This window comes from Daphnia magna, linkage group LG2 (assembly GCF_020631705.1).
Source record: "Daphnia magna isolate NIES linkage group LG2, ASM2063170v1.1, whole genome shotgun sequence".
Lineage (NCBI taxonomy): Eukaryota > Metazoa > Arthropoda > Branchiopoda > Diplostraca > Daphniidae > Daphnia > Daphnia magna.
The window spans coordinates 16,822,347-16,840,487 of record NC_059183.1 but is presented as its reverse complement, the minus strand read 5'-3'; the positions used below and the strand labels follow the sequence as shown (position 1 = coordinate 16,840,487).

Genomic DNA, 18,141 nt, shown 5'->3' with positions numbered 1-18,141 from the left:
TACATGTCTCGTGAGAAAACAAAAATAAAATACTGAACCAGCTCTGCCGCAAGCCTAACGCACCTACGAGCTGCCGGTTCTCGAATCTAACAAGTTAACAGGTTCCAATCTTGATGGTGTAGTGAATGGGATCATCAGGTTGAGATAATAGCAGCGTTTGTAACGAGTCAAGTCGTTGTATGGGTGTGTTTAGTTTTGTTATTAATATGGTATAACGCCTAACATATACGTTCCATTTTTGGTGTTGAGCAATCACAAAAGGAGGCGTGATTTTTTAAGGATTGAATCGTATTCCTTAAATAGTTAAGTGTGGTACCTAGTTGTAAGGAAATGGAGGTTAAAGGGAAGGAGGCTGCTGCAATCGACGTTTTGGAAGTCAATCCGGATCTGGACGAGACTCGAACGTTGCGCAGTGAAATCCTAAGGCCTTGCCTGTAGAAGGAGGTTATAAAGGGGTAAGAACAAGAAAGGGTGAGTGTGTGTGCCGAGAATAATTGAATGTTGAGTGTCGATTCTAAGTGTGTCTACTGTGATGCTCTATATGCTGTGTAGTGTACAATAACTGTTTTTTACACAAACCTCAGTGGTGTTAATACTTACATACTTCCCTTAAGGGCCCGTGGGTGAAAAAAAGGTGAGTGTCGAGTGAGCGTTCACCCACGGTGGTTAGACCTTCGGGATTGATTTGTGTTTTGCAAACGAACAATCCCTTAGTGCTAATATCGTTATGGTGTATAATACGTCGATTTGTGTTCCTGTGTCGGCAGTGTTCTTTCTTGGTCCGTGTGTTATATCTACCGCCAATTCAGTACATTATTTTATACTAGTCCTTGCTAATTGAGTAGCTGTTGAGCGTTTGCAGCGTGAAAAATAGTTTAACAAAATGAAGATTATATTAAGAAAGTTCGTTCCAGTTTAAGACGAATTGTTGAGGTAGTATAGCTTAACAACTTATACTAGGGGGAATTTATATATGACTATTACAAATACGATCTGTTACCTTATAAGTTACTCTAATAATAAAGAAATGATAAGAGACACGGACACGTGTTGTTCTTGAGCTGCGTATACTTGGAAAAATAGAAGAGAGAGCTGAGACACATTGACACGGTCTTATATAACATAAGGATATTAAGGATAAACAGAATCCTGAGTGAAACAAAAGAGTGAACAGGTACGTATAGGTTTACGCAACCTTTACTTTAGTTGCTGAGGAGAAGCGCACTTTGACACCTGGTCTCAACTAATAGTGAAGGTTGAGTTTTATCATAAGTACAAAACGAATTTGGCAATCACACACCCAAAAAAAAAGAAGAGGAGAGTGAGAAGACGAAACACAATGAAACGATGAAATACAAAAAAATAAATAAATGAAATATTTAGTGGGATCTTCTTGTCTAATATGCGGTCGATAAGGTGCCTGGTCTGATTCAATATTAACTTCTAGCTCCGATTTCTGGTCTAAGTGCATCGATTGACTGCTAAAAGCATTAAACCGCTACACAGAGTTTTGAGTGCTTTTTCAAAACGTGGTCTTGATCTTTAGATGTGGAGACTGGAAAGGCTGAGTCTTGATTTTTCATGTTAGGAAATTGTCTCCCTGGTCTGCCTTTAGGATCGCTCGTGCTCTTGCCAGTTTCCGACAGTCCGCCGTTTTGTGGGTGTCTACTTCACAGAGATCACATTCAAATTCTTGATTTTGAAATTTTGATTGCTCCCATTGGTTGTGGTGATATGCAGTATTGTAGCGATTACTCTCCTCTCCTGGCATTTTGAAAGTTTCCTTGAAGACCGGGATATCCACCTCTTCCAGCTTGGTAACTGCCTCTTGATCGTCGGATGGACGAATGGTTATAAGCGCGGAAGGCACTGGACATCTCATTCTTTGATTCAGACTCATATGATGCAATCACACTCTCTTCTGCCACTAATCTCCGAGTGAGATTATCGATAGTTCTCTCGTGGACTGGTACAACTGTCCATGCGGAACGCACCATTCTAAAGTTTGGTGGAAGAGCGGCTAGGATTTTGTTAAGAATTTGCCTCTCAGGAACTGGCTCATTCATTTCTCTTAGTTGGTTGGCGATGGACACAATCCCGTTGATGTAAGATGTAACGTTTTTTTCAGAATCATACTTGAAATCGTAGAGTTCCTGCCATCTCTGATGAATGGTGTCATCTGCTCTAGCGGCATGCTGAGAGATCAGTTTAACCCACATTTCTCTTGCGGTAACACATGGATAGAGAAGGATCTTCTGACTTTGATCTGTGGTGGCCAAGATATAGTTTCTGCATGTGATATCTCTCATTCTCCATGCGTTGATGTCGACTTGATTAGTGACCGCGTTATCAACTCTTGTCTAGTAAAATAGACAGTAATGAGTATTTGGATTTTTTTTTTTTTTTTTTTTTTTTTTTTTTTTTAGGATAAACTGAGTGTGAGTACACCCTTTTAATTGAGATGCAAAATTCTCGTTAAAGTGTGATGACACTTGTTTTTAGGATAAACTGAGTGTGAGTACACCGTTTAATTGAGATGCAAAATTCTCGTTAAAGTGTGATGACACTTGTTTTTTTTTTTTTTTTTTTTTTTTTTTTTTTTTAAGGATAAACTGAGTGTGAGTACACCCTTTAATTGAGATGCAAAATTCTCGTTAAAGTGTGATGACAGAAAGAAACAGAAAAAAATAATAATAATCATAATAAATCACAAGTATTTATGCTGACCAGCATATTGGGTGCGTAGTAGACATTTGAAACAAAATTTATACGATGATGTATAACTTTTATTACACTAATCTCCACATGTTAGTGGAACCCCCTTCAATAGAGTGGTTTATATATATACAGTACGGTATGATGTATGTACAATCAAGAATTTAAAATGCTGATATCACTATCAAATTTGTACAGATTTTAAAGTTTCTTGATTGAACAAGTTGCGAAATAATCCACTAATTATGAATCAATACATAAAAAAATGTGAACACACGACAGAAAAAAAAACATGAATTTACCTCCAAAGGGATGGCATCTAGTACACCACCGGGAGGTTAAAAGGCCTTAAGGCCGAGTTGTTCCATCATGTTTTGAAATTCATATTTCCATTCCGTGAAATTCTGGCCATTGAATTTTGGTAAATGGCTCACGTCCTTAAAACTGTTTGTAACTATTGCATTAGCCATTACGCGAAATCTGGGCCCATAACCTGTTGAGGTAGTATAGCTTAACAACTTATACTAGGGGGAATTTATATATGACTATTACAAATACGATCTGTTACCTTATAAGTTACTCTAATAATAAAGAAATGATAAGAGACACGGACACGTGTTGTTACTTGCTTGAGCTGCGTATACTTGGAAAAATAGAAGAGAGAGCTGAGACACATTGACACGGTCTTATATAACATAAGGATATTAAGGATAAACAGAATCCTGAGTGAAACAAAAGAGTGAACAGGTACGTATAGGTTTACGCAACCTTTACTTTAGTTGCTGAGGAGAAGCGCACTTTGACACGAATATCGGATGATGTGGAGAAGCGAACGTGTAGACCCTACACTGTACAGGGAAAATATTTTACGTAAGTGGAAACGCAAATGCGGGAGAGAGTGGGGATCAAACACGGAGCTATAATACAAGAGAAAGGCTTGAGACATTTAGCTGAATCTAACTCTGGAGTGGATAATATGGTGATAATAACTTTCCTTTGTACACTTCTAAACTCGTTTATGCTTTTTATTATTGCTCAACTTTTAAATTTTCTTGCCGTTGCTATATACAATGGGGGATAAGACATTTTCTATAGGGATAAGTTAAGACCTACTTTACTAACTTTTACATTCAAAGACGCACTGTTGATGAAACAAGGCAGCTCTAGACAAATGAAACCTTATAAAAGACGCAGATAACTATCTCCTTGCATGCAAGCTCCAGAACGATGTGCCTGTGTTCGTAACTAGAACCAACCAAACTAGATTTTGCATTTGCATACGACACATGAATTCAAATACCTGCAAATATTCCAGTGGAATTGGGAACGAGAGAAGTGTGGTCCAAAAATCCCCGTCATTATACGCAGATCCACGACAAGCGCTTTTAACCCGAGCATGTTTGACTGGAAAAAAAAGTGGAGCGGAAAATTTGCCCAAGGCTGTGTGAGCACGTAGTAAGAAAAGACAAGGTTTGAAAGAAAACCCTCCACAAAACGACTTTCTTCCCACTTCAGTCCGCTCACTTCGTCAGCGCTGGTCAGACTCGAGAGATGGCTCAAGTTAAGCTGAAACAGACCAGGAGCGTCCCGCTTCAGGAGCGTCCCACATCAGCAGCTAGGTGCAGTTCTTATGTATAGACTAACCAAGAATTCATAACTTAATAGATAAGGCTATTATAGGGTTACTCAAATTCTATACAGATTCTCATTAACAGCAAATTGAATGTTTGTCCGTCAGCTAGTTATTTTGTTTTCCTTTCCATAATGATTGGCTTTGCCAATTATATTGGGAACACTAACGATTGTGATATTGCGATGTTCACCATGTCATTGCTATTTGAAACGAGTTCAGAACTTTAGTGACCAGTAATAATATAAGCTTTTATGGTAGAGCTTGATCGCCCAATCTCGTTATGCATTATTGCCTATAGGCGTAAATATTTTGTGGGGCATTTACTTGAAATTCAAAATCGACTGTAAAAAGTTTCATAGGCCTATAGTTGATTATATAGCTTGAGGTTGTACTGATATTTTTAGACCTTATTCACGCGGGAAAATAGTTGGAGAAGCTTACCTTGAAACAAGTCTAGATTAAGGGTCTAGTCTTTTTTCCTGTTATTCCTGTTTATGTTGGTAGATTTGTTTGGACTTTTTTTTTCTATTCTTAAACCTGTTTTTCCCATTATTTTCCGAACATTGACCACCGATAAATGAACGATTGATATAGCCAATTTAAATTCTCACTTTGTCGTATAAACTGTATATACAAGTTCCGCAATGAATTTACGCTCTCGCACATCCGGTTGATGTTTGTGATGACAAAATTTATATTAGCTACCCAACATCTCGACCCAAAAGTGCGATAAAAATGCCGTTATATTGATAAATGAAAACGTAGGAGTATCAACCAAGGTACTAAAATGTATGACAACAAACATCGAAGCTCCGGATATATACCAATAACTTTATCTATTAAGTTGACCCCATTTTATTTTTCAGTTTAATTTCAGAAGCCTAAGTTATCACCCTAAATATTTCTAGTGTTCTAATTTTTGTTCAGGCTCTAATCCCATTGGCAAGGTCGAATGTTTGAAACATCGTTGACATTTAATGCTTAAGTCCCGAAAAATCTAAACGGAGGTAAGCTTAATGCATAAAATAGTTTATACACTGTCTATTGGATAATTCATTCTTTTAAATAGGAGAAAACACTTCAGGCGTGTATGACATCCGACGGAATAGTAATGTGCAACAATACAGTTCGGGGAAACCACCGGAATGTAACGTTAAAAAATTTACACCTTTGGTACGGCGGAAGGACTGATAAACTTTTTGTAAAGTGTTATTTATGAATTTTCCATGACAGCTTGCCGCCGGGTGTACGTATTCCCAAGAGGAGAGAACCACAAGATGATTCGGTATAGGCATATATATCTTTTTCTTTTTCCTTATAATAATAATAAATATTTTGCATTTTTAGGTTGATTTAACAGAAGATTAATTGGCTTCTATCCAAACTCGTAACATCTAAAAACTAATAGGCGCATTTAGGACCAGCACCATGCTGATTTCATATGGTTTAACAAAATTAAACTTCGTCTATTGATCGCACAGTCTGCCTATAATAAATAAAATGTGTTTTTTTTTTTTTTTATGTTCATAAAGAAAATATTGTGGAGAAGCCTCTCCGTTCGGGTCATCGCTCTTTTTCCGCCTATGTTACAAGAGATATACCGGAATTAAACTCGTAAAATATAATCAACTGCTCGATTTATTCATCACTTAAGGTTCGTTTATTTGGCAGGTAGTAAAATCTATAAAAGCGGTTCGCAATACAAGCTTCCAGAAGCCTCCGCAGGTTTCCAAACGACGAAGGTAAGAGAATGAAAGTGATTTTAACCAGTTGTCGAAAAAACCAGAGTTTTTTCTTTATTGGGTCAAGCAATCAAAAGGGCAGTGGTTGATCATTCAATAACTTTTTGCCTGTTTCTATTAATTCGGTATAGTCTATCGATATTGAGAAATTCTTTATCTATGTATACCTCTCGAAACTTGAATTCCAGTTAGCTTCCAGCCTCTCACATACATTCGTCGAGCTTACACCATAGATCAAGTCGTTATTGTGCTCACTACATCCGTTTGTGTCGCACAATGGTTGCGTGGTCACATTATGTCGCTGATTGCTCTCGTGTAAATCTGTTGGTGATCTTCTAAGTAATAGGGTTTGTCAGTTGAGCATTACTCATCCTAGAGCTCTATAGTGAGATCCTAGACTGAATATTTACCTGCATATCTTTTTACAGGTTCCTCACCGCAGTAGGAATGGCCATCGTCGACATTCTTTTCTGCCTTCAGTTAACACCTGGTGTTGATGAGCTTATCATCTTGCCTACACAGCAGACTTGGCAAACCATTGTTCAAGCATTTCAATCTGGATAACTCGGACGTGCCGCGCATAGTCGGGTGTTATGCTGTGCTCGTTTTTCTCCTACCATTTTGCTCCAGCATCTTCTTCGTGGTGGCATTACACGTTTACTATACTAATTCTTCAAAAGGTAAGTTGTTGAAAATTCGTAGAGCCGTTCCAACTATGACACCTAAACTGTACATAAAAGGACCTTATTATCTTCGGCCGTTTCTAGCTTAAGTGGGGAGCTACGCATTGAACTTTTCGTTTCTTGTAATTTGAGGTAGAGTAAACTATCGAATCGCTCATTACTCCCATAAAGAGTTGATCACTAGGGAAAGAAAAGTGGATCAATAAACCTTATACCATATAGAAATCGTAAATAGTTCAGACAAACGAGGTTATACTTAATAGAGCCTAAGGGGCTTCGTCTCCGCTTATTTAGAAAGTAAAACCACCTGTAAAAAGGCCTGATAGTAGTTTGTCCACTTTTTGCGTGCCAATCCAATATCTTTAGTCCGTCCAAATATTAGCTTTCAAACAGCTTTCTCACTTAAGCAACTTGAATACTTTCCAATTATTTCTGTTGTTTTTGGAAGCTGATAGAAAGTCGATCAGTCAAGTTGTATGCGGCAATGCTCATGACAGCTTTATTTGCATTTCCTGTTTTCAACAAACAGAAAAACAAATTTCACCTCAACGAAACTTTGGTTACGAAATTAAAGGTTTTACTTTAGGCTTATAGGTCTACTAACCTACAATACAAGAGGATAATTATCATAAAATGCGTTAATCTTGTGCAGGATTTACTTATTAAAATGCCGTCTTTGATTGTTATACGGTTGTCACCAATAGAATGCGTGGAATCCAGCTCAGTGCATAGTCGGGAAATGATTCCTACTTCGTGATCCATTACGAAACTTCTAGTAGATACCAACCGTGGATGGGTACGCGAAAAGTTGTGTCAGAAACTTTCCGGTTTCTATAATTGTATTTGAAAACTCGTTTAACTGTTGGAGGGAGAAACTCTGGAACGGGAAATGAGCGACATGATGATGTGAGTATAGCTTACACGCCGAGGTACATTGGCAAAGATTGAACGCACGCTTTAATATTTAAAATATGGAATAAAAACGGACGCAAAAATAATTTTTATCTATAAGCGAACGGTAAAGTTTTGGTATCCCAATTTACTTGATTTTTTTTAGATCGTTGTTGTTGTTGTTATTGTTGATGTTATTGTTTGGGTTTGTAGGCTTTCGAATGGAAGTTTTTGAAAAGTTGGAAAAAGAACACCGTTTGCACGAGAGCGTACCACGAGAAGGCAGTCGGGAAATTACATTCGATGAACAGCAACTGAAGTCCGTGCAAGCCAACAAGAAAGAACTGGACCATTTGGAAAACGGTCAAATATTTCTTCCACCACAGATACTTTTGAACTCGTGGACCCATCGCTGCCATCAAATAGTAGAAGTACATAATAAAGTGCACCAAACTGTTGAAAGTGGGGAAGGAAGGAAGCTTGACCACCCGGAATGAAACGGAAGACAATCCATACGGTCAGCGGAATGCTGGCATGGTGGAAAACATGCAGGAAGGTGATTTGATTATCCTTTTTACGCATGATGAAAAACAAGGTATCAAGGAAATCGATGAATTTAGAAATGTAGAAGCAATAGCCCATCTTAATTAATTCCAGTGCATCCTCGTTGTCGGAGTAATCCACCGGCTGGCAAATGAAACTGTAACCGTTGAACCACGTTAGACGGCAAATATGGTAGAACATCCAGCCATTGAAAACAATTTGGAACGCGTTGTAAACCATAAGTGCACCTCGCAACTCAAAGGCTGGCCGGTTTTTCATTAGTTTTGGACCCAGTATTTTGACTACAAATAGGTAAGCCAAGCAAATCAGCACAGGCGTTTGCGGATTTTCCGTCAGGAACCATCCATCTGTACGCCTATCTGTTAAGAAACACAAACTCGTACTCGTAAGATGTGGGAAAGCAAATATCTTTTAATCGTGTAAAAACATTTTGACACAAGCAGTTACATTATTACGCGATTATTACATAAGAAATAGTACCTCTTTGATCCCAAATACGGATGCTCTCGTCAACAACAGTTTGAATAACGGAGGCCATGGTTACACGACAGTAACTGGAAATGAACTGATTTGGATGCCTCGGTGTCCTGATGGTGTCTAGTCCTGAATGTCTGTTCTGCTGTGAGCCATTTTACACATACTGTATTAAAGTTTCCAAAGAACCTCCTCTCTCTCTCCCCCCTTCCATGTTTTCCGTGAGCTAGTTTTTCATGATTTCTGCTTTGAATCGTATTTGAATTGTTTCTTTTGTTTTTCTTTTAGCAGTTTTTTTTTACTAACAAGAGCTGGAGTTAGTTACATCGACCTAGAATTATTTTTTAGAGGTCTATCTTTCCCTATTTGATTGATTTTCAGCGTGAGCGTGCTTTTAAGTCATACTTAGTTTTCTCCTTTTAATTTTTCTCCATTGTTCAAAGCTACAAACAGATCGATGCATGTAGCCTATTTAATTAATTTAACGCCACCTAAGCCAAGAAGTGATGAACAGGTTAACTTATTTTCTCTGTTTTTACAGAGAATCAATTGAGCGAAGAATTTAGTTACAGGAGATGGAAAACAAGCCGGAGGACAAAAAAAAAAAACAAAACGAGATTAAAGATTAATTTTTGTAATGACATACAACGAGTTTTGAGAAAATGGGGCGTCACAACTGCATTTCGTTTGCGCTAAATTAACAGTACCTGGCGCCATAGTCCGAACTTGTTTTTCGTCTCTGAAAGAACGGGATGCCAAATTCTTGAAGAAAAAAAAAGTCCCGAAAAAACAGGATTGCCAATCAAATGATTGTTCTACATGTAAAAAGAAGACGACTGTACGAGATATAAGGATTTGATTATGCCTGTTATTTGGATTTAGGCAACTTATGTCTCGGTTTTACAAAGAGTTTGAACTGGATCCAAAAATGCAACTGAAGTAGGACGGGCAATCCACGTATGCGTATGTGTGTCATTCAGTTTTGGGTTCAAACTGCTATGGGTGGTAAAAAAACAGGTCAAAATTTATCCTATTTTTGTTTCTTATTTAAAAACAAATCAGACCATTTTTCTAACCCTTTTTATTTTTTAGTTTTGAAAATAGAGTTGCAACAATTTTATTTAAAGGCGAAAATAATTAACACACAGACAAAACTCTACATATGTTTCTTGTGGTTGCTGACATTGTTGTTGTTATTGATGTCTGACTTTGAAGAGGAATCCATTTTCTTATTTTTGCGGTACGTGTGTCTATAGAAGTTGAGAAACATCAGAAGGAAAAACACTTCGTGGATGCCAATCCAACAGGACATAAGGTAAGGGAAATCGCAGTCAATAAAGAGCAATTGGAAACAGTGAATGGACGCAGCAATGAATTGAACCATCTGAAAAGTGGTAAGGTATTTCTTCCATCCAAGGTATTTTTGAACTTGTGGCCCCATCGCCGCCAAGAAGTAATAGAAATACATGACAACATGCACAAGCGAATTGAGAAATGCGAAAAATGAGCCGTGGCCTCCACAAACGAAACGGATCCCCGGCCACAAAGTGGTAGGAATCCAGCCGTGGTGTATAATGTGAAGCCACGTGATTTGATTATTTTTCTTGCGTAGGATGAAGAAAAATGTGTCGAATAAGTCGACGAACTTTGAAAGGTAGAACACGTAACATGCTCTAAGAACCCGAACAGCTGCTTCGTCATACGAATAGTCAACTGGTTGGCAGACAAAACTGTAATTCCCGCTGAGCCATCCGTAGCGGCTTAGTTCGTAGAACACCCAGACATTGACGACAATCTGAAAGAGGTTGTAGAACAGTAAAACTCGTCGCAAGTCATACGGTGGCCGGTTTTCCATAAATTTTGGCCCCAAAACTTTGACGATAAAGATGTAAGCCAGGCAAATTGCCATCGCAGGTAAAGGGGAGCTCATCAATGGCCAGCCTTCCACTCTCGCATCTAAAAATGAACAGGAATCAATTATCATTTTTTTTTTTTTGTAAACTAAAATTGCACAGATGACATAAAAACGACGAAGAAGATTTTCCCACCTCTCTGTTCCCATAACTTGTTGGTATAATAGGCGATGGAGTCAACAAGCGCAGCCATTTTTAGGCAAAGCAATTCTCGGTTTTTCAAACTTTTTTTTTTGACGAATGTGAAAAACGGTGCGATTTTCAGTATGTGGTTGTCATAAGAGAGGCCAAGAGGTGTTGCTCAAGAGCTCCCCGGAATGTGATGGACTATTACGCGTCGGTTTTTATGTCTCCTTTATATAGCCTTCCACCAGTTCTACGAGAACAAAGCAAGATGTATCCACTGGTTCGATCTACCTGTGCTACACAAAATAGATCATTTGAATGAACCTTTCACTTCCGCTAACCTCAATTAATCCCGTCCAACTAGTTTTCCCGGTTGACTTTCATTGCACCGTATAAACTGTAGTCCACACGATTTCAACGAAAAAAAATGACAAAAGGGGGTCGTTTCGGAGAAGATCCATAAGGAGGTTTCAAAATTGTTTGCTTCTGCATTTGTTAGCCACCTGAGCAGCCACTAAACGATCGTGATCAACGAATTGTTATTGTAGATTATTTCTTATGTCTGATTCTTCTGGTCTAATGCGATGTCTGGTTATATAAGATTTCCGCTTTCACGTCCTAGAACAGGTGTTTCAGATTAGTAAGACTAAGCATGTATTTTCGAAATAAACTTTCACATTCACAAATTTTCGTTGAACGAAAGTGAAACACCATTTTTGTAAAATTTGAGAAAAGCAACTGAATAGAGACACTGATGTGAATTCCCTTTCGTTTTTGCTTCTCCTAAATACCACGAGGAGTTCGAGGAAAATACACTGATGTTTACATTTCTTTCGACTTTAATCGAATTTCAACAAAATAGTGTATTTCTGAAATTTAGAGATCTTTGTTAGCAATTCGATTTTTGTTAGAGGATGGCGATATTGGTTCTTTCTCCTTATAATAGGCATTCCTGTAAAAGTTGATAAACAAACCAAGAAAAATCAGTTCATGACCGCCAATCCACCAGCAAAAAGCGATAGGGAAATCGCAGTCGATGAACATCAGCTGGAAGCAGTGGAACGAAGCCATGATGAATTGAATCATTTGAAAGCTAGTCAAATGTTTCTTCCAACCGAGATACTTTTGATAGCTCGGTCCCATTGCCGCCATAAAATAGTAGAAGTACATCACGACGTGCACCAACGTGTTGAGAAATGCGAAAAAGGATGCGTGTCCTCCGCAAACGAAGCGGACACCCGGCCATAATGTCATCGGAAGTATCCCGTGGTGGATAACGTGAAGCATGGTGATTTGATTGTTTTTCTTGCGAAGCACAAAGAACAATGTGTCCAATAAATCGATGAACTTGGAAATGTAAAAGCAATAGCCTGCTCTGACGATTCGCATTGCTGCCTCACTGTTTGAATAATCGACTGGTTGGCAAATAAAACTATAATTTCCACTGAGCCAGCCGAAACGACCGAGTTCGTAAAATAACCAGCCGTTATAAATAATTTGAAAGAGGTTGTAAGCCATCAGTATTCCTCGTAGTTTGAAGGCTGACCTGTTTTTCATGAACTTTGGACCACACACTTTTACGACGTAGACGTAACCTAAGCAGATCACGATGGACGGCACGGGAGAGCTCATTAACGGTAAACCGTCAAGTCGCTTGTCTGTAGGTTTTCCATAAAGAATAATGTTAGGTATAAATTATTTTAGTCGCATTATCTAAACGTCACAATAAAATAAGTTTGAATTGTGCTTTTCCTACCTCTAGATTCCCATAGTCTTCTGCTTTCAGTTACGACGGCTTGGATGTAGGAAGCCATTTCACGTACAACCTCAGTCAGCAGTTTACTTCGTTAAACTGAGGACGTGATTTAATTTTTGTTTTTCGTCATTTCCGACGTAGATATGAGATTTCCTCGTTCTCGTATTTTGCCGGTGTTGGGGAGTGTTGACCTCGAACAAACCGTACCGGATTTCGTACGTGTACCACACCGGAATTAAGTGGTATCGCTCCGGATGCATGTACTCACCAAATAATTATATAGTTCTTGTTAGGCATACCTATGTCACAGCGGTTTGTCGCCCTTCCATAACGGGGATGTTTGAGATAAACTCCATTATACAAACGAACGTTTTCTTTTAATGAAATAGAACCAAAATTCAAAATACATGAATATTAAGTACAGAAAAGAACAGAATAGAAAATAGAAAGAAAAAAAAACATGGCCAAATAGAGCACTTTTTAAAGCCAGTTTTTGTTTAACTAGAGCATCGAAAATTTCGCCTGGGCTACTTTGATCCTAAACCGGCCCTTAGCATAAATTCAGTTTCGGTGTTAAACCCCGATTTGGATTACCTTTTCACTCTTGCATCGCTTGGAATTCAAAACCCATATTCAAAATTCAAGTACAGAAAAAGTCCCACCCTTTTTTATTATCGGAGAACAAAGAGAAACTGGGAGCTTGGTTTCCACATACAGGTCAGGGACGCAAACAAATTTCTGTCGGAAAAATATTCTGTGCCTTTCTAGTTTGTAACTACTATTCAAATCCTATTCATCTATCAGATATAATCGGTATTGAGGCACAGCAGCGTCCAACTCGTACAAAAAGATCATTTTAGCAACTTTCTAAGCCAACGGATTAAAAACGTTTACATGTCTCGTGAGAAAACAAAAACAAAATACTGAACCAGCTCTGCCGCAAGCTACACTTGTTGTTATTTTGATGATGATGCCGTATATCCTTTAGCTCTATAAGGTAGGCGATAGATAGCCGAAACCAAATAAGTTTTAATGGAATTTAAGTTTTGACCAAAGAGGCACTGCCATAGAGAAACGAAGCATGTCTTTTGAGAAGCGGCAAAGTATTTACGTACGGTATAAATAAAGAAATGTCAGTGGAACTATTCGATTTTCCGAGATCTTTTATTTTCTACCCAAGCGCCAACAGGGATTTTTGTCAGAGGAAAGGATTCACACACTAAGTTATACTCAACAAATTTTTAGTCTTACGCTTTTCTTTTTGGATTGGGATGATGACTTCATTTCTTGCTGGGGTAAATAAGTTTGCCTGTAAAACTTGATGAAAAGATATAGAAAGAGGATCTCGTGACCTCCGATCCACCAGCAGAAAGCGATGGGAAAATCACAGTCGATGAATATCAGCTGGAAACAATGGACCGATCCAACAATGAACTGCATTATTTGGAAGCACGTCAGATGCTTTTTCCAGCCGAGGTATTTGCGAACGCTTGGTCCCATCGCCGCCAAGAAGTAGTAGAAGTACATGACGACGTGCACCAACGTATTGAGAAAAGCGAAAAAACAGGCGTGTCCACCGGCCGTAAAACGAACTCCCGGCCATATTGTCATAGGAAGTAGTCCATGATGGATGACGTGAAGCATTGTGATTTGATTATTTTTCTTGCGAAGGACAAAGAACAGTGTGTCAAATAAATCGAGGAACTTTGACATGAAAAACCAATAGCTGGCTCTGAGAATTCGTAGGGCTGCTTCGTTATTTGAATAATCAACTGGCTGACAAATGAAACTGTAATTCCCGCTGAGCCAGCCGTAACGGCCCAATTCGTAGAATAACCAGCCGTTGCAAATAATCTGAAATGCGTTGTACACCGCTAAAACTTCTCGAAGGTTGTAAGCTGGTCGATGTTTCATGAACTGGGGACCCCATATTTTGACGAAGTAGACGTAAGTCAAACATATTACGATTGTTGGAAGAGGAGAGCTCATAAGCGGCCAACCATCGGTTCGTTTGTCTATAATTGAACACAGGGAACGACAAAAGGGAAATATTATTTGTTTTTTTATTTGAAATATTTCTTTGGGCATGAAATTCTTTTTAGCAAAATGCGGACATGAACGTATTTTATTTTTATGAGCCCCACTGTGGGTAACAGGACAAATTGACTTTTCTTACCTCTTGATTCCCATAATGGAGAATCCTCGAAAATCAGGGCTTGGAAGAGGAAAGCCATTGTGCAGCAGGCGACACGATATTTCGGAAAACTGACGACGCACGTCGATTATTCACCAGTTTATAGGTGTTGCTGCATCGTCACAAGCCACGTACAAGGTTAACGAAACGAAAGGTTTCCGCCTCGACAGGTTCCATGCATTCTCTCTATATGCAACGGCCAGCCTCAACATTGACGTAAAATGGCTTTTATGGCAGCCGATGGTTACGCTGCGATAACCTTCATCTTGTCTTTCCTCACTCCCACACGTACCTCTAAAGAAAAGAAACATTGAGCTAACTGCTAACAGAAGAAAAATTCAAATCATAAATTCAATCTCAGCTCCTCACCGCTGTGAAATGGTTAGATTGGTAGTTACGAACCTCGTTATGCTCAACAAGTTATGAAAACTATTATTCCCATGTATGTTTGCTGATATGGTCAACAGGGTATATATAGGCGTAATCTGACATGCTGTGACATGGCATAGTTGTCGACAACTTCAAGCCGGCAGGTATTTTCTCGTGATTCCGAACTTAGTTCACCAACAACTTTGTGCGTAAATCAAAAGTGAAAAAAAAAAAAAATCATGTTTTACCTGGTTCACTTCGTTTTCGATGAAGCTGCCAGAATCTGGGACCTAAGAGGTACAGTTTTTATGTCAGAAATTTTAAAATTGCTAATTAAAAATTGCCCCTTTTATCTGTTAGATAAGCGAACAGATGGATGGCTCCTGACGGATTCTCCGCTAACACCAACATTGATTTGCTTGGCCTACGTGTATGCTGTTCAAATACTAGGGCCCAAACTTATGGAAAATCAAGTAGCTTACAGACTGAGAGGATTACTTGTGATTTACAACGTATTTCAAATATCTTTTAATGGTTGGATGTTCTACCATCTTTGCCGCTTAACGTGGTTCAACGGTTACAGTTTCATTTGTCAGCCAGTGGATTACTCAGATAGCGAGAATGCTCTACAAATAATCACGATCGGCTATTGCAACTACCTCTGCAAATTAATCGATTTTTTCGACACCCTATTTTTTGTGTTGCGAAAGAAGAACAGCCAGCAGATAACGTTCTTGCACGTATATCATCACGCTACTATGCCTCTCACCGTTTGGATCGTCTTCCGATTCGTCCCGGGCGGTCACAGCGTTTTCATGCCGACTGTCAATAGTTTTGTGCACGTTGTTATGTATTTTTACTACCTGGTGGCAGCCATGGGACCGCGCTTCCAAAAATATCTTTGGTGGAAGAAGTACCTCACCGGTTTTCAGATGTTGCAGTTCTTATGTGTTGGAGTGCATGGGTCGCAGTTATTGTTCATCGAATGTGATTTCCCCATCTTCTTTCCATGGTTCTTCGTCACGCAATCCATAGTATTCTTCCTATTGTTCAAAGGTTTCCACTATAAAGCGTACAAGGTAACTAGAATGGATAACAAAAAAATTAAGTAAATAAATTTTTTTTTTACTATCTACACCATGGACAAGTAAAAAATTGTGTTTCCTTTGCTCCTTCCTTTTAGTATCATAGATATGCAAATGTTTGATTATCACACGCCAAACAATTAACGGTAACAGCTGCCTTTAAGCTTCTAGCGTTATTAGGTCAACAAACATTTTTTAAGAATTCGGTTTAAGTATTGCTGTTTAGTACAAGTTATGGCCTGCTGACTGTCACAGTATCACCATCGTCACACAAATCGCTAATACGTGCGAATAAAGTCTGCCTTTCTAGAATACCGGGGGGAAATCATGCCAGGTTTGAAACTCTGAATTTGTATTGCAGCTAAGTGGGGATCCCCTTTCCCCAAGTCCCTTTTCATGTGTCGTAAAAATTTCTACTTCATGTTGCTATACTGCCTACACTTTTACCACAATAGCTGCTCTATCAACAGCCCCCCTCCCCCCCACCCCCCAAAAAAAAAGATTATAATTTAAAACCTGTCTTCCGCTTTTCTTCTTTACATTATCACAAATCCTCCTATATGTGCTCCGAATATGCCTTGTGTCGACAGAGCGTTTTGGGCCGCCACGCTAACCTGTGCTTCTTTTGCACTGCAAACAATACACTATTTCATTTGTTGCAGTGCTAAACAACGTATAAGTTCACCATACAATGGGTCCCGTTCAAACTCTCATTTATGGATGCAGTAGAGTTTGGGAGGCAAGAGGTATTTACTTAAGCAACAGTAAAGATTTAAAAAAAACATTTTTATAATCAACCCACTTGTATAGCACTTGCACCAAATTATTATTCATCAATATTTGCATGTGCTCAAGTCATCTTTTCAATTCAAAAGATAAGCGGACAGACGGATTGCCCTTAACGGAATCTCCACTAACGTCAGTCCTGATTTGCCTGGCTTACCTGTTGGCTGCCAAAATATTGGGTCCGAAGTTGATGGCAAATCGTCCACCTTACGACTTGCGAGGAGCACTGGTGACTTACAATGCCTTCCAAATCTGTTTTTAATGGCTGGATGTTCTACCGCATCTGCTGTGTGACGTGGCTGAAAGGCTACAATCTGATTTGCCAGCCAGTGGATTACTCTGACAACGAAGATGCTCTTCAGGCGATCAGCATGGGATACTTTTACTGCGTATCCAAACTCATTGATCTACTGGACACCTTGTTCTTTGTGTTACGTAAAAAGGAGAATCACTTAACTTTTCTCCACATTTATCATCACGTCTGTATGCTGTTAACAGTATGGATTGGCTTCCGGTTCATTTCGGGGGGTCAAAGTGCTTTTCTGCCAACCGTCAACACTTTAATGAACATCGGTGTGCACTTTTATTACCTCATTGCAGCAATGGGTCCGTCTTTTCGAAAATACCTGTGGTGGAAAAAGTATTTAACCGTTTTTCAAATGTTCGAATTAGCCTGCATTGGTTTGCATGGATCACAATTATTATTTGTCGATTGCGGCTTTCCTTCCGCCATTTCGTGGTATTACGTTGTGCAAACGTCTATTTTTTTGCTCCTATTCAAGAACTTTCATTCAAAAAAATACCCAACAAACAACAATTTACAATGTAGAAGTAAAATGAATTAACATCCAGGACTTTAATCATGTCACAACTAATCGCCCCCTTTCCATTTAGAGCATTTTCATAATGTTACCAGAGGTAGTAGTCTACTTGTTTTCTCATTTTTGAAATTACAAAATTTATGAGTAGTTCACTTACGTTGCAGTTTGTTCCTTGGGTAAGTGCAATCTACTCGCAACGGAACACGCATCCCAGTTCCGTGCATTCAACATTTACTTGCTCGCCATGTATTTACTTGCTTGCTACCGTCAAATGACGTATGGGGAAACTTTTACCGAGTATCGCATGCAAAACTGCTAAACAGAGTAAGGGCCTCATTCAGCCATTTCTCAATAATTTACAGTCTGTTCTCGAAACACAGTCTAACAAT

The 18,141-nt window shown here is 38.9% G+C and overlaps 4 protein-coding genes and 1 long non-coding RNA gene across 14 annotated transcripts; 2 read left to right on the top strand and 3 right to left on the bottom strand.

Annotated features, from left to right (window-relative positions):
- Window positions 1-1,055: 1,055 nt before the first annotated feature.
- Window positions 1,056-3,047, bottom strand: LOC123470006. The gene is made up of 2 exons (XM_045169450.1): window positions 3,018-3,047; window positions 1,056-2,360 (listed from the first exon to the last, which is right to left on the bottom strand). The coding sequence occupies exon 2, from the start codon at window positions 2,307-2,309 to the stop codon at window positions 1,752-1,754; it is 558 nt and encodes a 185-aa protein (XP_045025385.1). The 5' UTR covers window positions 2,310-2,360; window positions 3,018-3,047; the 3' UTR covers window positions 1,056-1,751.
- A 523-nt stretch (window positions 3,048-3,570) lies between these two features.
- On the top strand, window positions 3,571-11,572 carry LOC116916403. Of its 10 annotated transcripts, none has more exons than XR_006643365.1 (12): window positions 3,571-3,585; window positions 4,031-4,334; window positions 5,276-5,355; window positions 5,418-5,521; window positions 5,582-5,633; window positions 5,696-5,792; window positions 5,881-5,962; window positions 6,020-6,090; window positions 6,279-6,437; window positions 6,519-6,770; window positions 7,478-8,259; window positions 8,322-11,572. It is a non-coding gene; the product is annotated as an uncharacterized LOC116916403 (long non-coding RNA). The 10 variants fall into 10 exon arrangements; XR_006643369.1 differs by lacking the exon at window positions 3,571-3,585 and having other exon boundaries at window positions 4,181-4,334; window positions 8,322-9,523; window positions 9,585-11,572; XR_006643367.1 differs by lacking the exon at window positions 3,571-3,585 and having other exon boundaries at window positions 4,181-4,334; window positions 8,322-9,719; window positions 9,795-11,572.
- On the bottom strand, window positions 11,563-13,504 carry LOC116916400 (elongation of very long chain fatty acids protein AAEL008004). The gene is made up of 2 exons (XM_032921650.2): window positions 12,498-13,504; window positions 11,563-12,399 (listed from the first exon to the last, which is right to left on the bottom strand). The coding sequence occupies exons 1-2, from the start codon at window positions 12,553-12,555 to the stop codon at window positions 11,618-11,620; spliced, it is 840 nt and encodes a 279-aa protein (XP_032777541.2). The 5' UTR covers window positions 12,556-13,504; the 3' UTR covers window positions 11,563-11,617.
- A 138-nt stretch (window positions 13,505-13,642) lies between these two features.
- On the bottom strand, window positions 13,643-14,832 carry LOC116916397 (elongation of very long chain fatty acids protein AAEL008004). The gene is made up of 2 exons (XM_032921646.2): window positions 14,674-14,832; window positions 13,643-14,512 (listed from the first exon to the last, which is right to left on the bottom strand). The coding sequence occupies exons 1-2, from the start codon at window positions 14,729-14,731 to the stop codon at window positions 13,728-13,730; spliced, it is 843 nt and encodes a 280-aa protein (XP_032777537.2). The 5' UTR covers window positions 14,732-14,832; the 3' UTR covers window positions 13,643-13,727.
- Window positions 14,833-16,170: 1,338 nt separating this feature from the next.
- LOC116916395 (elongation of very long chain fatty acids protein AAEL008004) lies at window positions 16,171-17,899 on the top strand. Its single transcript, XM_032921645.2, is given in 3 exon segments — window positions 16,171-16,891; window positions 17,021-17,184; window positions 17,186-17,899. Coding segments are annotated over 3 exon segments (810 nt in total). The 5' UTR covers window positions 16,171-16,836; the 3' UTR covers window positions 17,777-17,899.
- Window positions 17,900-18,141: the final 242 nt, after the last annotated feature.